General features: G+C 43.0%; 3 protein-coding genes across 11 annotated transcripts in view; all 3 read left to right on the top strand.

Annotated features, from left to right (window-relative positions):
• Positions 1-2481, top strand: part of raraa (retinoic acid receptor, alpha a) — a 142796-nt gene extending 140315 nt beyond the window's left edge. For all 6 annotated transcript variants that reach the window (XM_063892643.1, XM_063892641.1, XM_063892645.1 and 3 more), the window contains one exon: positions 15-2481. In XM_063892643.1, coding sequence (XP_063748713.1) covers positions 15-211 — 197 coding nt within the window. In that variant the 3' untranslated portion in view covers positions 212-2481. The remainder of the gene's footprint in view (positions 1-14) is intronic.
• A 1666-nt stretch (positions 2482-4147) lies between these two features.
• Positions 4148-13897, top strand: mki67 (marker of proliferation Ki-67). 4 transcript variants are annotated; one of them, XM_063892637.1, is made up of 15 exons: positions 4148-4318; positions 4835-4937; positions 5341-5422; positions 5672-5787; positions 6251-6320; positions 6442-6508; positions 6749-7339; positions 7457-7680; positions 7775-8141; positions 8347-8462; positions 8625-8796; positions 8888-9031; positions 9510-10163; positions 10272-11705; positions 12111-13897. In XM_063892637.1, the coding sequence occupies exons 2-15, from the start codon at positions 4849-4851 to the stop codon at positions 13085-13087; spliced, it is 5103 nt and encodes a 1700-aa protein (XP_063748707.1). In that variant the 5' UTR covers positions 4148-4318; positions 4835-4848; the 3' UTR covers positions 13088-13897. The 4 variants fall into 4 exon arrangements, with proteins under 4 accessions (XP_063748707.1, XP_063748705.1, XP_063748708.1 ...); XM_063892635.1 differs by having other exon boundaries at positions 10269-11705; XM_063892636.1 differs by having other exon boundaries at positions 4173-4323; positions 10269-11705.
• Positions 13898-14536: 639 nt separating this feature from the next.
• On the top strand, positions 14537-20860 carry tut1 (terminal uridylyl transferase 1, U6 snRNA-specific). Its single transcript, XM_063892516.1, is given in 11 exon segments — positions 14537-14787; positions 15391-15581; positions 16272-16475; positions 16813-16888; positions 16891-16926; positions 17104-17231; positions 17362-17588; positions 17683-17792; positions 18568-18690; positions 19180-19272; positions 19403-20860. Coding segments are annotated over 11 exon segments (2364 nt in total). The 5' UTR covers positions 14537-14711; the 3' UTR covers positions 20503-20860.
• Positions 20861-21182: the final 322 nt, after the last annotated feature.

The following is a 21182-nucleotide window of genomic DNA, read 5'->3' as shown; positions in this document are numbered from 1 at the left end:
CTCGCTCCCTGCAGGAGCCGAGCGTGTCATCACCCTGAAGATGGAGATCCCCGGCTCCATGCCCCCCCTCATCCAGGAGATGCTGGAGAACTCAGAAGGTCTGGAGAGTGGGGCGGCGGGCAGCCGGGCCAGTGGCGCCCCCCCCGGCAGCTGCAGCCCCAGCCTGTCCCCTAGCTCTGCCCAAAGCAGTCCCGCCACACAATCGCCGTAGAAGCGGCCCACCTTTTTTTAATTTTCCGTCACGATGCTCTCTGCGTTCTTAAGGGGAATGGGCGAAGGAGGGGGGGGCTTGGACCCTAACTGTTGAACACCGGCAGAGCCAACCTCCTCCTACGACACAAACCCCCCCCCTCTCCCCCCCTTACCCCACCTCGTGATCTGCCTTTTCCTCACTCTGGAGCACCGTCCTGATGTGAGGGGGGGTGAGTCCAGGGCGGGCCGGGGCGACAGGATGCCTCTGAGAGACCACACCGTAAACACTGCTGAATGCTCCTCCCCCGTCTCCCTCTACTCTCTCCTCCACTGCTGCTCCTCCTTTCTCCTACAGACTCATGGAAACGGATGCAGTGGCGATCGGTTCGCGGGACAGATGTAGGATCAAGGATTAAGCATACAGACCGACTCAATGAACACCTGACACTTTTTTTGTTGAACTCTGAGGCAGACTGCAAGCTTGGGACTTGTCAAAAGATCCCCCCCCCCCCTCCTCAAAAGACTCTGGGTCTTTTCTCTTTTTCCAACTTAAAAAAGACAGATTTCGTACAAAAGATATATAAATATATATAGAAAAAGTTATTGTGATGGACACATCCGGAACAGAATGGCAGGTTGAAATGACGACATGTTTTCTGAGAGTAAAAAATGGTTGTACTCCTTCACTGTTTGAATCTTTTCATACCCACCGAGAGTATTGAGAGAGACCTTTCAGTTTTATCACATTTGTACATTATTCTAATTAAGGAAAAAGCAAAAGATGTTGAAATTTCTCTCCAGTCTACACATGCAAACACACACATACATAAACAAATGTGCACAGAAAACAAGTCGCAATGAATATCACCTTCTATTCCAGGTTGGATTTGTTTTCCTTTTTTCTTTATTTTTTTTTTGCTTCCAAGAGAATGGAAAAAAAATGATTGTATGAACATGGTTGTATGATATGGTCACAGGTCCTTTCAAGAAATCAAATTAATGAAGATTCATTATTAAGGTGTATTTTAAGTAGCCTTTGAGTTTGTGTATATAAGCTGTATTCATTTCTTTAAAACTATGAAGAGTTTTAGGCTTCACCTGATTTTTTTTTTTTTTTTAAGAATACCTTTTATGTGTTTTGTTTATAGGTTTGTGATGCAAGAAAATACATTTGAGCACATTTTACTGAAGGAAGTTCTTTCATGTTTTGTGTCCTACTAAATACTGGACAGACCCTTAACCAATCACTGGCTGTTCAGGATGTGGCTTTCACAGACAATTTAAACCTCCCCCCTCTCACTTTTAAAAGATGTTTTACATACAGTAGAATGACAAAGTAGCACTCCAGTCGGGGCATAGCTTTTTTTTGGCCGTGTAGCAGAAAGAAATGGTGTTTTTCTGAAAATGGTGAGCCGGACGTCACTTATAGCCGGCCAGGTTCAAGTGAGCCACAGCAGCTCAGCTTCAAAGAGAGTTAAAATGTGAAGAATGGTGTACATACACACTGTATTAAACACAAGTGATTCTCAGTAGCCTCTGAATGGATCAATAATCTGTAGTGGATGGGAAAAGAATAGATTGTAGTGATGCCTCTGCTCTCTCAGCGGTCAGGCAAGTGAAGGTCCCAAATGTGATGTTTGTCAACTAAGTCCTCACAAATGTTCCCCTGGCAACCTGTGGTAGAAACAAGTATGTGACTTTTTTGCCGGATCCAGAGCAACCTCGCACCCTGTGACTCACTTTACGCCAAAACGCCTTCACCGTTAACACACGTTTCATCTAGACCATCATTACTGTACACACGCCAATGTCTCAGGAAGGAATCATTTTGTGTGCTTGGCCTGTTCTATGTTTCTGTGCTGCACCCCCCCCCCCCCCCCCCCAACCCTCCTATCACAGATGCACACACACACGTCTGCTACTGAGCCCCTGAATTTTATTTCACTCGTTTTTTTGTTCAGCCTGGCAGACCAGGACCTGTGCAGAGAGACACTTACCCCAACCCTGCAACGTTACGACATAGGATGCCAGTGTGGAGTCTCTCCGAGTCGTTCATGTGTTCTTTTTATTTGTACGGTCAAAGCTGCTTTCATCATTTAGGACTTCACCTGTCCAGAACAGCGCACAACTTTTCCCTCCACAGCTAATCTGGAATAGCAACAGACACACCGTCAGTTTGAGAAATATGGAATATGTTGCAATTTTGTCAAGATTATCAAGCGACTTTGGAAAAAAAACAAAACAACAAAAAAAAAAGATTAAAAATAAAAACCAACATTTAATATTAAATGTGTGTGTTGTTCCTGTGTGTAGTTATTTTTCATTCTCTGCTACAACGGGGTCCTGTATAGGTGTTCATGCATCATAAGCATTGATTCAGATTAAATGGAGAGGCAATCTTTGCAAACACTTTCTTGAAACCTTTGATATACCTTATCTTGCATATAGCAATAGCAACCATTGAATAGACAGCTAACAGGAACTCTCACTTAATATTAAAATAGTGTTGCACCTTTGGGATTACCTACATGATACATCATAGACTTGATTGTTCTTAACATCAATTTACAATTAGGGTTTGTTTCAAGTAAAAATGTGAAACTTTTGAGTCAGAAATAATGCATGCTTCATCTAAAAATTGAATTCATAGGCAGTAAAACACACTCATGCTCAGATAAATACAGTAAGTCGCTTGCCCACTGTATTGTGTACTGTCCCATTTCTTTAGAGTAATTGCAATTATCCTGTTATTGCCATTAGAGCTCAATTTAGATACTCGATTTAGTAAGAGTAGATCAAATGTGTTTGAAGAAGTGACATAAGAAATGTTTCACACCTGGAACCAATCTCTGGATTAACAGATTATTGTATGAGGTTAAACTGTAGTATATGTATATTGTGATTACTTTTGGAATATGTTCACTATTGAAGTTGCTCTCAAGAGGAAGATAACAGAAACTTCCCAGAGTAATTTTGCTTGATGGTGTGGACTAGGCCCAGGCAGACTAATCTATACTTGCCTTAAAGCCTGTAATGAATTACACAGCAAAAATATGGCACAACTAATCTAACGACCTCTGTCTGGAATGACCTACTGAAGCTGAAAAAAAGATGCATGCTTTGCAAAGAATTATTAGAACAGAAGATGTTTTTCTCCCATTATGCAGTATCAGACCTACTCTGATTTTAAGCATTGGGTATTAGTTCTAAGGCTATTTTAAAGCTTAAATTGTAGTTAAAATCAATTGTTAATCCCTTGGGGAAATTCACAAGCTACACAGCTGTTTATAGGGAAAAAAAGATCTATATGTGTGTGTGTGTGTGTGTGTGTGTGTGTGTGTGTGTGTGTGTGTGTGTGTGTGTGTGTGTGTGTGTGTGTGTGTGTGTGTGTGTGTGTGTGTGTGTGTTTTAAATTATATTTGCCTGCTGCAACAGTACAGTGACGAGCATATTAGCAATAATATTTAGCAATATCATTTACAATAGGCTATATTATACTGATAAGGGCAATTGTGCAGAAAAAGTTCTCCATGTTTTACTATAATGATATGTTTAAGTACAACATTGGATGTGCCAAACCCTGCTTTAAGGAAGTAGCCCAGTGATTGGTCTGTCTGGTCTCTACTATGCCCCGCCCTATTACCGAGTTGTGTCGTTTCAACCAATCAGAATCCTTCGCGCGGGATTTCAAAAAAATTCAAATAAGATTCCCTTTACTGAAGGGAGATCGTTCCGCCAAATAGTAAACAAAATAGTCCCTATAATGTAAATGTTACTAAGAATGTAGACCGAGAACAAAATATAACTTTAAAACAAAGTAACATAAAACAAATGTATATATTGTTCCCAAAAACATCATTTAATCCAAGTATTTTGTTGTCGTTACTGTATTTTTGTAGTGTGGCGGAGTGATACCACGGCACCTATCTGGAAGCGGTGAGAGACCTAATGGTAAGGCTCTACGAGGTAGCGTAGCATACGTTAGCCATTTGTCGATGTACATTGTAGGGAATGTGGCGGTGTCAGTTTAGTCTGATGTGATATTATAGAAAGATTTCTGTTTGTCGCGTCCCGGTAGATGTTTATGGATTGCCAGACGTTGAAGTGTCTTTGAGCGGACTTCCAGGTAAGGTAAAACCTTAAACTAACGTTTCAAATGTTGTTTTAAAGAGTCGATGTTAGGCCTTAAAACGGTTGTTGAATTATAGTGAGCTCGGCGTCGTTAAATGTGTAAAAGAAAACCGTGTAGTAATGTCATTTTTTTCTGATTAAAATTGTGACATCGTGGCCAAACTACACGTGGGGTATCTCAGAATTGTCAGCAGTGTTTTTCAACTTAAAGTTATGCAATTGATTACCAGCTAAACTGCAACGATTACATCTAATGAAGTCAACGTTAGTTTAATGTAAAAACATAATGGTGGACAAAACAAACTATCCATAGCTTACATCGGTCAGTTATGTCACTCGAAGTAGAGTTAAGCTTAAAAACATGATCTTTGAACATTTGTTGCATGTTTGTGACAGACTTTTATCCATAAAGTATTTAGTTTTCTATAAATTGACGTTTAAATGATGGATGTTTCGTTGTTTACCTAGCGCCATGCACAGTTTTGACACCTGTATTTTCACATGTTCCCAGGTAACGTTACGAAAATGCCTCTGCACGGGAAAATTGTCGTGATAAAGAGGAGTGGAGGAGATGGGACTGAATTTCCTCTTACTGCAACATGCTTGTTTGGAAGGTACGATCACTAATGTGCCATGTCAGACCTCAGCTCGGTTCTCGTTTCCTTTAACTTTTGTCATCCCAATTGAAATAGTTATTGTATTAACACATGCAATATTTGTCACGAAAGAAAGCACATGTCATTGAAGGATTTAACCCTACTACGTGAAGCCTCATGTTGAGTTCAACAGATGTAAAAACCTCTTGGCTCTGGGGGAGGGGCCTTAGCTGCCAACGTCACAAACGTGCATGCATGTCTGCTCATGTTCTAGCATCAAGCATAAGTGACATCTTATTTTCCCCTTTTTAAATGAAGGCCATTGACTATTTATATTCCTGCCTATGAACAGTTGCCACTTATTTGAATCTAGTGTAAATCCAGCTAACATGTCTATTTTGATTTTCCTGTGATCTTACAGGATGCCTGACTGCGATATTCGTATTCAGCTTCCTCAAGTCTCCAAGGAGCATTGCAGGATTGACTTGAATGAAAATAAAGAGGTAAGGACACATCCCACACACATCTACAATCTTTTAACATGCTAGGATATCTTGTAGGATTAATGTCTTAATATTTTGTTCATTACACTTATAATTGTGTAGATTTACTATAAAAGCAACAATGCTTTTGAATTCTAGGGGGGAATCTTGACCTAGATGGATAGTAAAAGACTATCGGACACTTTTTTTGTTTTCTTTCAGTTACTTTGACAGACAGCTTGAGCAGATGTTGTTGTTTGTGTCTCCCAGGTTGTGTTGACTAATTTGAGCACAGTGAATCCTACCCGTGTCAACGGAGAGGCTTTGCAGCAGTCTGAGCGTTTGAAGAACGGAGATGTGATAACCATTATTGACCGCTCTTTCAGGTGAGCATGAAGGTTGTTGCCTCCAGGGACTTTTGCCCTTCACAGGATCAAAGGGAATTAGCTGGTATCAGCACTTGCACTTAAGTAATATGATCCTCAAGTGTACTTCCTCAAAAAAGAGGAAGCCTTACATTTGAACATCTATTCAATTAGCTGAAAGATTTTGAACTTGTGAACTAGATGTCACACATTTTCCCTTCCCTAATCAATTTGTCATTTGAGTTTCTCACCTTTTTAAAATTATTTATTAAAACCAAAGTGCCTTACAACACTTGCATGCAACCATGTGGGTGCTGCCCAGAAAAGTGCAAAAATCCTAAAAGAACATAAACCTAATCAAATATGCTGTTCTACTTCAAGTGCACATTTAGAGAAGCAATCAAGAGTTTGGAAACAAAATTGTGCAATATGCAAGTTCTGTTTTTATTGTCACTTACAATTTCTTTCCGAATTGTCATTTCAGGTTTGAGTACCCTCCAGCCCCCACCCCAAAGAAGAGGACTTCCAGAGGAGGCCAAAGTGAAACCCTCAAAGTAATTTACCCATTAGTATCTTTTACCACGAAAGCATTGCAGCCATCCCCATGTCTGGAAATTGCCCATACTGCTGATGGATTTCATGATTTAATAAATGTGTTGATGGCATTTTCTTTAGGTTCTTCAAGCTGGGGACAAGGTTTCCACTGAAACTGCAGGAAAAAGGATCCCTGAAGTTTCCACAGGTGGGACATTGGTTATTTTACAAGTTGAGAGTGATATATGTAAAGATAATGTAGCAGAATGAGAACTTATGATCAAATGCTTTGGAAATGGGATAAATAAATCATTGATGATACAGATCTTGTTTTCATAAATATCTGACACATTTCAATTAAAAAAACGAGGTTTCCCCTGTCTTCAATCTCTGGTAGTTTAGTCAGTTTTTTTAATGTAAAGTTTTGTGTTTTTGCTTATTTTTTTAGACCCTCATCTGAAAGATGGAGCTAACCATGACAACATCCAGCGATCCCTGGATAAAAACATGGAGGTGGAGTCCAAGCAGGACGAAAGCCTCCTGCAAAACAAAACCACCTCCCCCTTCGGCGATCTGTATCAAATGATCAAACAGTCTCTGGATGTGAAGACCCCCCGGAAATCTTCTGCCAGTGTCCTTCAAACACCCACCTCCAGGTTTTGCACCCCAAAACCCGTTTCGGTCAAGAAAAATGATAGCAAACCTGTCATTTCAACAGAAGACAAAAGTATTGCCAAGAAGGGGGAAGTCTCTGCTGTAGCTGAGGAAACCAAGGAGGCGGAACATGTCTGTTACGTCACCCCAAAGTCGGCTAAGAAGAACAGGAGGTCCTTCCAGACTCCTTCTACTGAGATGGCCGCACCCAAAGTGGAAGCATCTGAAAATGCTGCCACGTCTGAAGATACAACTCCCCTAAAGAGAGTCCGTACACCCCCCCAGAGGTTTATATGCGAGCAGTCGCCTGTGAGAAGGAGAAGCAAGGAGACAACACCTGCTGTGACCAAGGAGCAAGAAGAGCAAGCAGTGACCTCTCCCAAAGGTAATAAACATTGTAATCATCCAGGTTTTCCTATTAAGTTACACCACCTATTAAAGCATATGAAACTAGATTAATTTTTTTCCCTAACGTACGGCCGTGTTTCATCTCATTCCCCAGTGAACTCCAAGAAGCGCAAAATTGGCGAAGTTTCCGACTCGCCCTCATCACAGATGAAGAGGAAACGGGTTTCCTTCGGAGGCACGCTGTGTCCTGAATTATTTGACAAGCGTCTGCCTCCTGACTCTCCCCTGCGCAAAGGGGCCACACCTCGGAGAAGCCTGTGTGTGACCAAAACCAAACAGTCACTCCTGAGACGAGCATCTGTCATTGGCTTGCTAGCGGTAAGACCGTATGATGATGGCTGGTGTAATTTGACCGGACATGTCTGTTGGTTATCCATCATATTAATGTACTTCACATCTTGTTCTTTTGTAGGAGCATGATCAAGAAAACAGTCCTGCAAGAAGGAAGACTCCATCACCCAAGAGGTCATCAAGTCCCAAGAATGCTTCCCCAAAGACCCCAACGCCAGCGAAGAAATCCCCCAAACCCAGGACTCCATCTCCTGCAAAGGGGAAGTCTTCCTCTGTTGGTGGAACTCCAGCAGTCCTGCCTCCGAGTGTCCAAGGGCGTTTCTCTGTGTCACGCATCATCACACCCTCCCCTGTCGCAGAGAATGTTGTGACTGACCTGGTGCCTTCAGTCTCTGTCACCCCTAAAATAACCCAGAGGAGGAAAAGCACCTCACGGGAGTCTACAGCAATAATGCGCAGAAGTGGCATTTCACGGGCATCAATGAAAAGTATGTCGGACCCTGGAGTGTGAAATAAACCTCTTTAACGCTGTCTGTCATACATCTATATTGATAATCAAATTGTGTGTTTTAGATCACTTTAGCTGAGTAAACATAATTAGAATTTCATTATCTGTCAAGTGATTGTCTGAATTGTAATTCTCTGGCGTTTGGTATTTTCTTACTTTTTTTTTTAAACCCTTTTTCCTTTCAGTCAAAAATTCCTGGGCAGACATTGTGAGATTCGGGCCAACTAAGCCTCAAGTGGTTGCTGCAGCTAAAAAGACGGTTACTAAAAAGACAACAAAGACGGCTGTGCCCCAACCGCAGGTAAACTAAGACACTGTTACAACTAAGATACTCACAACCAGCATCAAATGACCTCTTACCCATACTGCATGTCAACCTTTACTGTAGTGGCTTTATATCTTGTGATGTTAGCATGGTTCACCATTTTAAAAACTACATTAACCACCTCTTTGTCAATCTTAGACCCCTGCGAAAACCCTCATGGGCCATGTCAGCACTGGTCATGCAGATTCCCCCATTACCATTGTTGTGGGCAGAGCTCAACAAAGGGTCGTTCCATCTGGTGCCGCACCAAGACTGGTCCCCAATATTGCAATCCTTAAGAAGAACATGAAAATGGATGAGGACTTGACCGGTATTTTCCCCCTTTTTACATCCAAATAAATTCAAACACTTCTTTTGTATAATGTACGACGGAATTCAATATTGTACGGTTGTGTTTTCAGGAATTTCTGAAATGTTGAAAACCCCTGCGGTTGAGAGGAAGAAAAAATCTGTAATCAATGAGAACAATGTCCCAAAGACTCCACTGGGAGCTCTCGGAACATCTGTGGTCGAACCATCAGTGCTGAACACACCAGAGGAGACAGGTATGCCGGTTGTTTATAGGATTCAATCAAAGCATGAACTTTGTGTTAAGTCTATGATACTTACTGTTTTGTTCAGCACTTGTAGCATAAATTAAATCGCCAGAAACAAAAACCTAGTTGGGCTATAAACAGATTACATCACAGGTGTATGACTTCATGTCAACACGCTAAGCTAATAGCAGACTTTTATTGGGTTTTGAGTCATTTTATTTAGGTTCTTGTCGGCGACCGCCTGTTTAAGACATGTAAAAGCTTCAAACATTCACAGGCATTTCCTGATTTTTGTAGAAAAAACGTGACACATTTCCTAAGCATCTATTAACCACATAGCTTAATTCAGGCATCTAACAAATACAGTAAAAAAACTAAGATGAGGGAAATGAGTTTTAGACCTCATTTCTGCTCCACTGTATTGCCTAAGGCTAAAGAGTTTTACAAATGTTATGTAATACATTTTAAAATGCGACTTATTTTCCAGGTGAGATGATGGTGTCTCCACTGACCGTGTCGTCTTCAGTCAAAGACAGAAGATACAACAGCGAGGCAGTGCAGCGCCTCCTCAACGATGAAGAGGAAGAGGCTAGCTTAGTCAGTGAAGTGCCCGCCTCTGAGAATCCCTCTGATGATTCCAGCGAGCAGCAGAGCACAGATCTGAAAACGACCGCCGCAACAACTCCCAAACAGAAGCCAGAGGTACGGGAGTGTCTCACCGGAGTGAAGAGGATCATGAAGACGCCCAAGCAGAAGTGCGAGCCCATCGAAGACCTGAGAGGGAAGATTCTGAAAACTCCTAAGCAGAAGCGCGAACAACAGAAAGAGTGTCTCACCGGAGTGAAGAGGATGATGGCGACTCCAAAACAGGAAGCTGTAGAGCACATCAAGGTGGAGCTTCTGACAACCCCCAAGCAGAAGACCGTACGAGACGCTGAGATAGTTTGTGAGACCCCACAGCAGGAGGCTGGACCTGTCAACCACCTTCAAGAAAAAGTCCTGGAAACTCCCAAAGCTCCAGAAGCCACAAGTGTGGAGGAAATTGCGAGCGATGAGGCCCCAGCGGAGGACTCCCAGGGACCTGAAGAGATCATGGAGGAGGAAACGGCTGAATATATTTGTGTGGAAGTTAAAGAAACGGGTAAGTTGGTTCTTAAGTTTGATGAAAAAGTGGTTATCTCAGCCGCGTTCCAATAGCTGATTATCTTTGTGGTTTTGTCATTGTATTTTTCATCTCTGATTTCAGAAGTGGCTGCAAGTGAAGCAGTTGTCGATGCCCTCCTATCCGAAGTGTCAATTGAACACAAAGATATTGAATCATCAGATGCTGCCGAACCGATCTCTGAAGCCCCTGTAGAGGAGAGTGTAGCTGTGGAAGAACCCAAAATTGAAACTGTTGCTGTAAATGAGTCTGAAGAAGCAGAAGTGGTCACAGTAGATGAGATGGTTACTGTAGAAGAACCCAAAGTAGAAGATGCTGTAGCTGAAGAACCAGAGGTGAATGCAGTAGATAAGACATCTGAGGAACAACCTAAGGAAGATGCAGTTGAGGTGGTATCTGAAGAAGAACCCAAAGTAGACACCGTAGAAGAGACCGCATCCGAAGAAAAACCTAAAGTGGAGACTGCTTCTGAAGAAGTCACAGAAATGGACACAACTTCCTCAAAGCCACACCAGAAGAAGAAATCTGTTCGAGGCAAAAAGACCAAGACCGTTGAACCTGAAACAGCTGAGGATCAACAGGAAGCAGCAGCAGAAGAACTCAAAGTAGACACCGTAGAAGAGATCGCATCCGAAGAAGAACCTAAAGTGGAGACTGCTTCTGAAGAAGTCACAGAAATGGACACAACTTCCTCAAAGCCACACCAGAAGAAGAAATCTGTTCGAGGCAAAAAGACCAAGACTGTTGAACCTGAAGCAGCTGAGGATCAACAGGAAGCTGCAGCAGAAGAACCCAAAGTAGACACCGTAGAAGAGATTGCATCCGAAGAACCTAAAGTGGAGACTGCTTCTGAAGAAGTAACAGAAATGGACACAACTTCCTCAAAGCCACACCAGAAGAAGAAATCTGTTCGAGGCAAAAAGACCAAGACCGTTGAACCTGAAACAGCTGAGGATCAACAGGAAGCAGCAGCAGAAGAACTCAAAGTAGACACCGTAGAAGAGATCGCATCCGAAGAACCTAAAGTGGAGACTGCTTCTGAAGAAGTCACAGAAATGGACACAACTTCCTCAAAGCCAGACCAGAAGAAGAAATCCGTTCGAGGCAGAAGGACGAAGACCATGGAACCAGAAGCAGCTGAGGATCAACAGGAAGCAGCAGAACAATCTGAAGAGCCCGTCGTCCCTACACCAGCCAAAGGAAGAAGAGGAAAGAAAACTGAAGCTGCTGCCCCTCCCGCTGTCAAACAAACAAGAGGCAGAAATGCTAAGTCTCAAGAAAGCCAAGATGTTGAGCTCCCAGTTGAGAAAGATGCCCCTAAGCCGAAAAGAGGAAGAGCTGTTAAAAAAGCTGAAGTGGTCCCAGAGGTTGAAACTGAAATGGTGCCAGAACCTGAGAGTGAACCAAGCACCCCCGTGGAGGTCGAACAGGAAGCAAACGAGAGCACAGCACCTGTGGAGAAAGCTGTGCAGAAGCCCAAGAGAGGAAGAAAAACCAAGCAGCAAGATGATGCCGTCAAAGGTTGGTCATCTTTATTGTTTGTGTTTCAGGCTCGTTTTGGGGCTAAACTGCATCACTTAAAACTATTTCTTTGAGGTGAATAAATGATTATTTCTTACTTACTAACGCAGCCCGTTTGATTCGGCTCTAAATAACAATGTTAAATGTATAGTATTTAAATCAGAATATGTCTACACATACAAGGAATTTGCATTGGTGTATATTGGTGCATGCATAGACACAGTAAGAAAATACAAAACGTAAGAGCAAATATTGCAGAAAATGAATACAAACTATAGGTGATTTACAAAAAAGTGGAATATACTTAGAAAAATTACAAAACGAATTTAACTGATGAGCTATTTTTGATCCAACCACTGTTCGTGTGAAGTTAACATTTCCCTTTCTTTTCTCCTCTAATTTCAGAAGCAGAGGACCAGCAGGAGGCGACTCCCGTAATTGAGAGCTTACCTGAAGAGGAGGCAGCAACTTGTGAAATCCCAGAAGAAGAAGAAGCCGCTATCGTTCAGAAGAAACCTGTTCGAAGCAGAAGGGCAAAAGTTGTGGAGTCTAAATCAGCCAATGACCAAGAGGAGGCGGCAGAGCAGGAAGCTGTTGTCGCTGCTCCAGTTAGAGGCAGAAGAGGCAAGAAGACTGAGGCTGTTGAACCTCCTGTCAGAAAATCAACAACAAGAGGCAGAAATGCCAAGTCTCAGGAAAGCACCGCTGATGAACAGCCTGAAGTGGTAGCAGAGAAAGTTGAGGAAACAGTTGCTGAGGTTTCCACTGAAGCTGAGAGCAAGCAGACGTCTCCAATCGAAGAGATCACTTCTGCTCCACCTGCCGAGGAAGCTGTCGTGAAGCCTGTCCGAGGGAGAAAAACCAAGCTAACACCAGTGGAGCCAGAGAATAACAAAGGTGTGAGAAGAGGGAAGAAGACAAAAACCGATGCTGTTGAAGAAAACGAGGTGGTGGAAGTCGCAGTGGAGACCAAGCAGCATTCCCAGCCTCCAGTTAAAGCTAGGAGAGGAAGAAATGCAAAACAAGAAGAAGAAGAAGAAAAAAATCTAGAGACAGTTGAGACTACTAAAACCCAGGAGCCGGCTAAAAAGATGAGGAGAAGCAGGAAGGCGGTGCAAGAAATTGAAACTGTTGTCCCAGAGGAGGCTGAAGCTACTGTTGTTGTGGATGAACCTGTGAAGATGGAGGAACATGCTACTGTTGTTGCTGCCAAACCCAAAAGAGGAGGGCGCAAAGCAAAACCAGAGCCTGAGATTGAAACACCTGTCGAACCCGCTGAGGTCCAAGAGGTTTCCATCGTCAGCACCACCAACAAACTCAAACGCGGCAGGAAGGGAAAACAAGCTACTGAAGAAGTTGCAGGTCGCTGCTGCAGAACGTGAGGCTGAAGAGAAGAGTGAAGAAGAGCCAGCTCCAGTCAGTAAACCAAGCAAGGCGAGGGGGGTGAAAACTCCTGTGAAAAAAGTAGCCGTTCCTGCAAAGAGAGCCCGTCGAGTTGCAGCTCTTCCCCTCGAAGAGACAAGCGAAGAATCCACAGTTTCAGAGCCAGCAGCAGCTCCAGTAGAGCCAGTCAAAAGAGGGAGGCGGGCAGCAGTAAAGCCCGCAGCAAATCCCACTGAAGATTCAAGCATTGCTGTTGAGGAAGACGCAAAAACCACCAAGAGAGCCATCAAGTGGAACGAAAATGTCGAGGTCTTCGAGATTCCAACAGCAACACCTGTGAAGGCCGTCAGAGGCAAGAAGTCAAAACTCACCACCGAAAGCAAAACTTTGCCAAAGAATGCCGACCAAACTGAAGAGAGTGATCTCTCAGACAAAGTTTTAGAAGCTGTGCCCGTCAAGAAAGCCAGACGAGGGGCAAAGGTCACTGTGGACGAGGCCGAGACTTCAAGCAAGGTGGAAAGTGTTGAGGTTGAAGCACAGCCCAAAACTCGCAAAAGAGCAGCTAAGAAATAAAAGAATTTATATATTTTCTTAATCCTTATTTCCCTTTTCCCTTTTTTTACTTTTCTAAATCTTTGGCATTTTAGAAAGTAATTTTATAGACAATTCAATGAAGCACTGCTTTTCTTTGTGCCATTACAGCAGGGATGTTTGTTTTAACCATTGATTTAATTTTAAAGTTGTTTACCACTGGTTTCTGCAAATATTTTAATGGTGCGAAAAAGTTATTAAATTGATTTGATTGAAAATGTCTCAATTTTTCTTTATGTCCAAATATTATTCTGATACAATGTGGTCAGAAAGACAGGGATGATAGTTCACCAAACAGCTTAAGAGCACCGGAAGCTTTTATGCAGCCTATCGGAGGTACAGACATTGCTCTGGTTCATTATTGTTCTGTGTTTTATCATTAACGGAACTGCTGTAAAGACTGAAAATACATGACTTCAATGTTGGTGCAGGTTTAACCTTTTATGAGCCGAGGAAAGAGCAAAAGCAACATTGGTTTTATTCACAAAGAATGAGGGGAGTGTAAAAAAAGCCTCCGTGAAGCGTTTTACCAAGATAAACTCATAATTCATGCCGAATTAATTTTCATGGCTTTGCACAAAAGGGCATTTTAAATGTCCTGTTGTGTAGTATTAACTTAAGATCCTAAAAACATTTCAAACCTTTTGCTTTGAAATGGAAAACGTACTTCCTGCTGTTCAAATGCTAGTTAAGAAATTAAAGGGATATGTGTGTGCTGATAACTTGGACTGAGAAATCCTCAATCAATATTAATTTCAATGAAAAAACAGAACAAGTGATAAAATCTTCCGAAAACAGAAATGCAGAATTTATGCCAGGCTTTGCCGCGCAAATGGAAAACCGGAAACGGAGCATATAACTGGAACACAGCCCGGACGGATTTGAGAGACGCACCAGAAACAAACGTTGAAGCTGCGCTGGAGGGAGATTTGAGAGGCGCATGGAGAGCTGTCGGTCCGAAACTTGGCTGACTGGAGACTTTAATTGTTAATTCCTTTCTCGCTTCATCGTTTAATTCAAAATTTTCCCACCATGGAAGCAGACGCAAACATAAAAGTGACGCCAAAAGGGTTTCTCTGCATCTTATGCAATGTCAACCTGCCTAACTGTAAGTATCGTTTAAAGCTAACTAAGCTACATTTATCTCCTTATTTATGATTCAAGGTGCTCTTTTATGCAAGCCCCTACACACATTTTAACTGTTGCTCATTAGCAGGTGGTAACAAATAATCCCTGCTAAATTCAAGTTACGAAGGGAGTGGAATATAATATTATTGTACGTTAAAAATGACATTAATTGATACTGTTAGCTAAGATTTGACTATTGTCTGTGTTATATACAGAGGTGTGAGAAGAACTCAGATCTTGTACTTGAAGTAGAAGTACACAAGTAGGAATACTCTGTTGCAAGGGCAATCAAAATATTACTCAGGTAAAAGTACAAAAGTATCAGCATCAAAATATACTTAAAAAGTACCAGAAGTAAAAGTACTACTGCTTCAGTTTGGCCCGTTTCAGAATAATATATATGATATGTCTGAATTTGAATTGTGTTAACAGGTGCTATATAAATAAACTTGCCTTGCCTTTTGATTTATTTATTGATGCATTAATATGTTTAAAGCTGGTAAAGTAAACTTTGTATACTGCAGGGCTTGTGAATTTACTCCAGGTGTAACTAAAGTCCTACTGTTATTTTATTTTCCTTCAGTGCCAAGCCTGGAGCAGCATGTGAAAGGGCGCAAACACAAGACACTGAGCACGGTGAAGGAGACCAGGAAGGCCCAGGAGGAGCACAGTGTGTTTGTCAGCGGCATCAAGCCTCAAATCTCTCAGACCGACATCACCGAGTACTTCCAGAAGTTTGGCCAGGTCTCAGACGTTATCATGGATAAAGCCAAGGTTAGTCAGCTCATACTGAATCACGCTACAGACACTCAATCCAATCCAGCAGTGTCTTCTTATAGGAAAGTTTCATTTCATTTTATAAACTTTCATGTCATGTGATGCAGGGACTCCAAATCAGAACTGGAGAAGCATAAAAACCTTGTCCTGTAGATCTTTGAGAAAGAAAAGCACTAAAACGTAAAACTGGTGTGTCCTTCTTGTCTAGGCGTGGAGTCATTGGGTCACATGACATGGAAGCTGTTAAATAGAAATGAAGCTTTTCAAAAAGGAAACTCAATTTATAAAACAAGGAGGTGTGCCTTATGTTACTCAGAGTAGTCATAATATGTGGTATGGATTTGGAGTCACTGGATCACATGACATGGAAGCTATTGGAAAAACTGAAATGATCTTATCTATTAAACTGTTTTTGTGTAATGACTTCATGGCACATAAAGAAAGTGATGTCACATGGTTTTGTGTCATTGAAACGGTAATCTGTCAGTAGTCTCTAAGTGGAACCTTGTGGTAAAGTGCAACAGCTCAGATGTGAACGAACCGTCTGGAACCGAGTAAAAAAAAGTGAATTTCTGTTTTATATCCAACCTAAAACTAACTGCACAGTGCTCGTCTTTTCAATACGTATCCAAACAAATAGCCCTGACTGTCGTAGTCTGACTGTGATGTGTCCCTCTTCGCTCACAGGGTGTGTTCGCCATCGTGCAGTTCACTGATGCCGACAGCACTCAGGCCACGCTGTCCTGTCTCGAGCATCGGATGAGCGGCTTGAAGCTGCGAGTCAAACCTCGGGAGAAGAAGGATTTCAAGCTGATTCCCAAGAAGACCGGGTCGGAGAACCTCCAACAATCTCTGGACCGTCTCAAACCTCAGCTCTGTCAGTTGGCATCTGTAAGTGTCCTGAATCAAGTATAAAGTGTGTGGGGTCTGTGTGGATGGCAAACCAACTTGATTATAAGGAGTGTGACAGCATCTAGAAGCCTCTAGTGGTGCTGTTTTGAAGTTTTGACCGTTGAAATAATGTTTGATGCAAAATAAATTAACTTTTTATACTACACTCATTTAATCTCGTCTCATCTCGTATTTAAACAGGAAATGATGCATATGCACCTACAATCATTAGTCAAATACTGTTTTTGGACTCCACTTGAGTGTGATTGACTCGATGAGAACAGCACAGTTTATTATAATGCATGTGTGTCATCAAGGTGTTCTTTGTTCTCTTCAGGTGGATGCACAGATGCAGCACGTCGTTGAGCGATTTCAGCTGGGAGAAAATGAAAAGAAGACCCGAGAGTTGCTGGTCAGCTCCTGCAAGAGGTTTTCGTGGAGTTTTTTCCAGGTGACTTTGTTTGAAAACCTACGAAATGAGGCATAACTCAAATAAACCTTGATTCATCTCGATCTATGGCATGTTGGGTCCTCAAACTTGAAGGAATTGGCCCTGCAAATTGCAAATGTGCCAAAGCTTTCTTGGCTCTTTCAGTCTCTTTAATACTACCTTTTTGATTGGTTGCAGACAGCCAGATTCTGCCATTCGGTTCGTCCGTCAACACTTTCGGTGTCCACAACTGCGACATAGACCTGTTCCTGGACCTGGAAAACACCAAGGTGTTCCAGGCCCGTGCCAAGTCTACCACAGAACAGGTGTGACACGCAGACTCTTATTAATGCCTATAAAAACTGTTCTTTACCTCCAAGTTGAAATATCAAATATTGTAACTTTAAACAGAGTCTGCAGAGTTCATGTTTCTTTTTGCCCTCCCACTTTCTTCAGGCAGGGGAGGGCATGTCAGACGATGGCCGCTCCGAGGACTCCATCCTGTCCGATATCGACCTGTCCACTTCCTCTCCCACCGAGGTCCTGGAACTTGTAGCAACAATCCTAAGACGCTGTGTCCCCAGTGTGCACAAAGTCCACGTGGTCGGCAGTGCTCGCCTCCCTGTAGTCAAGTTCCATCACCAGGAGCTGAACCTGCAGGGGGACATCACCATCAACAACAGGTATAAAGGGATTCCAAGTAAGCGTCTTTAAAGGTAGTGAGTTTTTTTCCTTTACCGTTAGGTTTTTTTTCTCCTATCCTGTATCTGTAACTAGACTGGCAGTAAGGAACACCCGCTTCCTCCAGCTGTACTCCGGGGTGGAGGACAGGCTGAGGCCGCTGGTGTACACCATCCGCTACTGGGCCAAGCAGAAGCAGCTGGCTGGTAAGATCGAGGGACTTAAAAAGGCCATATTCTGCTCCTTTTCAGGTTCATATTTGTATTTAGTGTCTCTACTGTGACATATGTCCATGCTTTAATGTTCAAAAAGCTCTTTATTTTTATCATACTGTCTCTTTTCACCCTCTGTCTGACCAGCCCAGTCGGCTCTGGTTTTGACTGGCTTTGCAGGCCATGTACATGCAGAAAAACCTATACAACACACTACCAGAAAGGAAAAGCCCCCAAAAGCCCAATGAGGTCCCTTTTTCAAACCTTAGTGCACGTGTACAGTGTTCTATATATTAAGGCAGTCATTCCCTTTTTCAGTCAGCAGATGTCAGTAGCACTCCACTTGCCCTTCTGTTCCGATGCACTGAATGCAAACACCTTTGAGTGCCTTGTTATGGGAGCTGTGGTTTAAAAGAATCTTCATTTGTGTTGATAACTACAGGCTGTCCCCTGATACAGAATTCAATCTAAATAAGAGTGTCCTTGACTGAAAAGCCCACTAATTACCTCTACACCTGGGGCATATCCTCTTTATTCCCCCAGACGAACCAACAAGGCACTTGTGCAGAGCGATTAGCAAAGCATGATGGGATCAGTCGCTGTTGTCGTCAACATTCAACTAAAATGACTTGCATGGATCAGTGTTGCCCTGTCCCAAAAAACGAATTCATCATTTTTCAGAAGAAAATACATTATAATTATTGATCCTACAAAGAGTTTTGTGTTTACGTCTTTTAATCGCTGTTTTTTTTTTCACATTGTGTTGTAGGGAATCCCAGTGGTTCCGGTCCTCTCCTCAACAACTACGCGCTGACTCTGCTGATCATCTACTTCCTGCAAAACTGTGATCCTCCTGTCCTCCTCACAGTGGACCAGCTCAAAGACATGGCCTGTAAGTGCTGCATCACTCCTGCACTCATTACATCTCAAGCAGGGACATTTTCACATTCTCATACTAAACATTGCTCACTTTTTCAGAATTTTCCCAATCCCAAAAGTCTCATTCTTAAAGCTCCTCGCTGCACAAACTGGTCGTTAATTGCTTGTTTTTTTTACCGTTAAACTCCACTTTTTCCACGAGGAAGTGCATGTTAAATCATCATTGTTTTTTCTGACTCTGGAGATCTGTTTGTCTCTCAACTCCTCTTGAATTGTATTTATATCTACAGTAAGAGAAATGTGCTAGAACTGAACGGCGTGTGTTTAAATAAGGTTTGTCTAGGGTTTCTGTAGGTCTCTATTTCCGTGTTCAGTGTTTTTTCTTGCATATTGAAGATGATTTGGACGGTCCAGTATGATTTAAAAATGTCAAGTCCATTTGTCTGTTTTGCTGCCATTTATTTACATGTTTATTTCTGGTTATGTGTTAATCTCTTTGCAGGTGAGGAGGAAGAGTGTGTGATTGAGGGATGGGACTGCACCTTCCCTAGTCAGCCTATAGCTGTGCCCCCCAGCAAGAATACACAGAACCTCTGTAAGGGAAAGTATTAGTAATTAGATTGAATTGTGTTGAAAAAACCTAGCATCTTCACATATCCTGAATACAAAGCCAACACACACCTTAGATGTCACTTCTCACATACGTGTTTGTCTTCTCTCTTTAGGCACCCTCCTCTTTGGCTTCTTCACCTTCTATGCTAATTTTGATTTCGCCGGGAGTGTCATATCTGTCAGGAAGGGGCGGGCGCTCCCCATCACTGATTTCCTCAGCCAGAATAAATCGGAAGAGGCCATGCATGAGGAAAAACCCACCAAGACCCAACCCCACGGCCCCAAGCTGGGCCCACTGATTCTCTTAGACCCTTTTGAACTCTCCCACAACGTGGCGGGAAACCTGAACGAGCGCTCTCACCGCAGCTTTCAGAGGGAGTGCCAGGACGCGGACAAGTACTGCCGCAGCCTGCAGTTCCAGCACAAATCCCTAAAGGGGAAACCATGGGGGCTGGTGCGCTTGTTCACCCCCCAAGGGGGCGCCCCGCGGGACAAAACGGAGCAGCTGACAATCAGCATCCCTTTCAAACTAGCGTCGCTACCCGAAACGCTACGAAATGAGCTGCACCACGCGGGAGATGGTTTCCGGTTGCTGTGGTTTCAGAAGGTCTGCTCTGCCGTGGAGGGAGTCTTTAAAAACGTCCTCAGGTGTAACATCGCTCCCTCCACAGATGTCGCCTTCGGCCAGGACTCGGCGGTTGATGCTGCCGGGGAAATGGAAACCTCCCTCAACACGTCAACAAACGACAGCTTTGACTCCAAAGATGCGGCCGTGGTCGGTGCCAAGAGGCGGCTATCATCTGGCAGCGATGCAGCCGTGTCGCCTCAAGGCAAAAAGCCAAGGATGACAAAAACGCAGAAGCCCGAACTCCCTCACTGGATCTGCGCGCAGAAGCACATGGTGTGGGCCGGCCGGAGGAAAGTGAGGAGGGAGCTGATCAAAGATACCGACTGCCGGCCGGAGGGCAGCTGCATGGAGATGGAGGCCCAGGTCACAGATCGCATCATCGAGAAAGAGCCTGGGCTCAAGGAGACCCTGGAGTTCAAGGTGCAGCCTCAGATGGTGGGCGAGACGGAAAGCACAAAGACAGTGCTGACGATGGAGCCAACCAGCGACCAGACGGGAGTGTTTCAAGACCTATTTCACTTCCTGGAGGTCTTCTTACCGAAGATGGTAGAGACACTGCTAGAGAAAGAAGCCGGCAGTGCTTAAAACGAGACATATTTAGGATATGTCTAAGCATTTTGTTTATTTGTTTTGATCAAATCACAGCTAATTGTATTAACCTTTGAGAAGACATGCATTATGTGGCTTTATGTTGACCAGGCTTCGGTTATTATATTTGTGAATGTGGGCTTCTTCAGAATATCAAGTTTGTAATATTTTCCTATATATTTGTACCCTTTTGTGTTTGTTTCTGACTTAGCCCTACTTTTATGTTTGAAACGCGGCTTGTTTTTAGTGGAGTTTTGTTTAACATAATCTTAAATGGTGAAGCTTCAGAGGGATGTTCAGTGGCTGACATTTGATGGTATCTTCAAATGAATAAAACCATCTTTGTGTAACACCACCTTCTTTACACACTTGTTGTCTATTTATTTTCACACAATCTTTAAACAGTATTTTTTTTCCGTAACGGATCTGTAATTGAGCTGTTCTTAGATTGGTCTCGAGGCAGAAGGGGGGCCATTAAGTGAGGCTTTTATCCAGTCAGGTCTTTGCTCATATGCCTGAGACAGATGAGAGTAATTACTCATGCAGGCAGACCGCTTTATTACAGCAGGACGAGGAGCTGAGGGAGGCGCAGGGCTCCTGTGGGCTGATTAACATCATTCATCTCACTTTTAAAGGGAAATGGAGACATGCCGCAGGTTGGATGTGGGGCTGTGGAG

This window comes from Eleginops maclovinus, chromosome 10 (assembly GCF_036324505.1).
Source record: "Eleginops maclovinus isolate JMC-PN-2008 ecotype Puerto Natales chromosome 10, JC_Emac_rtc_rv5, whole genome shotgun sequence".
Classification (NCBI taxonomy): domain Eukaryota; kingdom Metazoa; phylum Chordata; class Actinopteri; order Perciformes; family Eleginopidae; genus Eleginops; species Eleginops maclovinus.
Note: the sequence above shows the minus strand (reverse complement) of the source record. Positions and strands in the feature narration are given on the sequence as shown.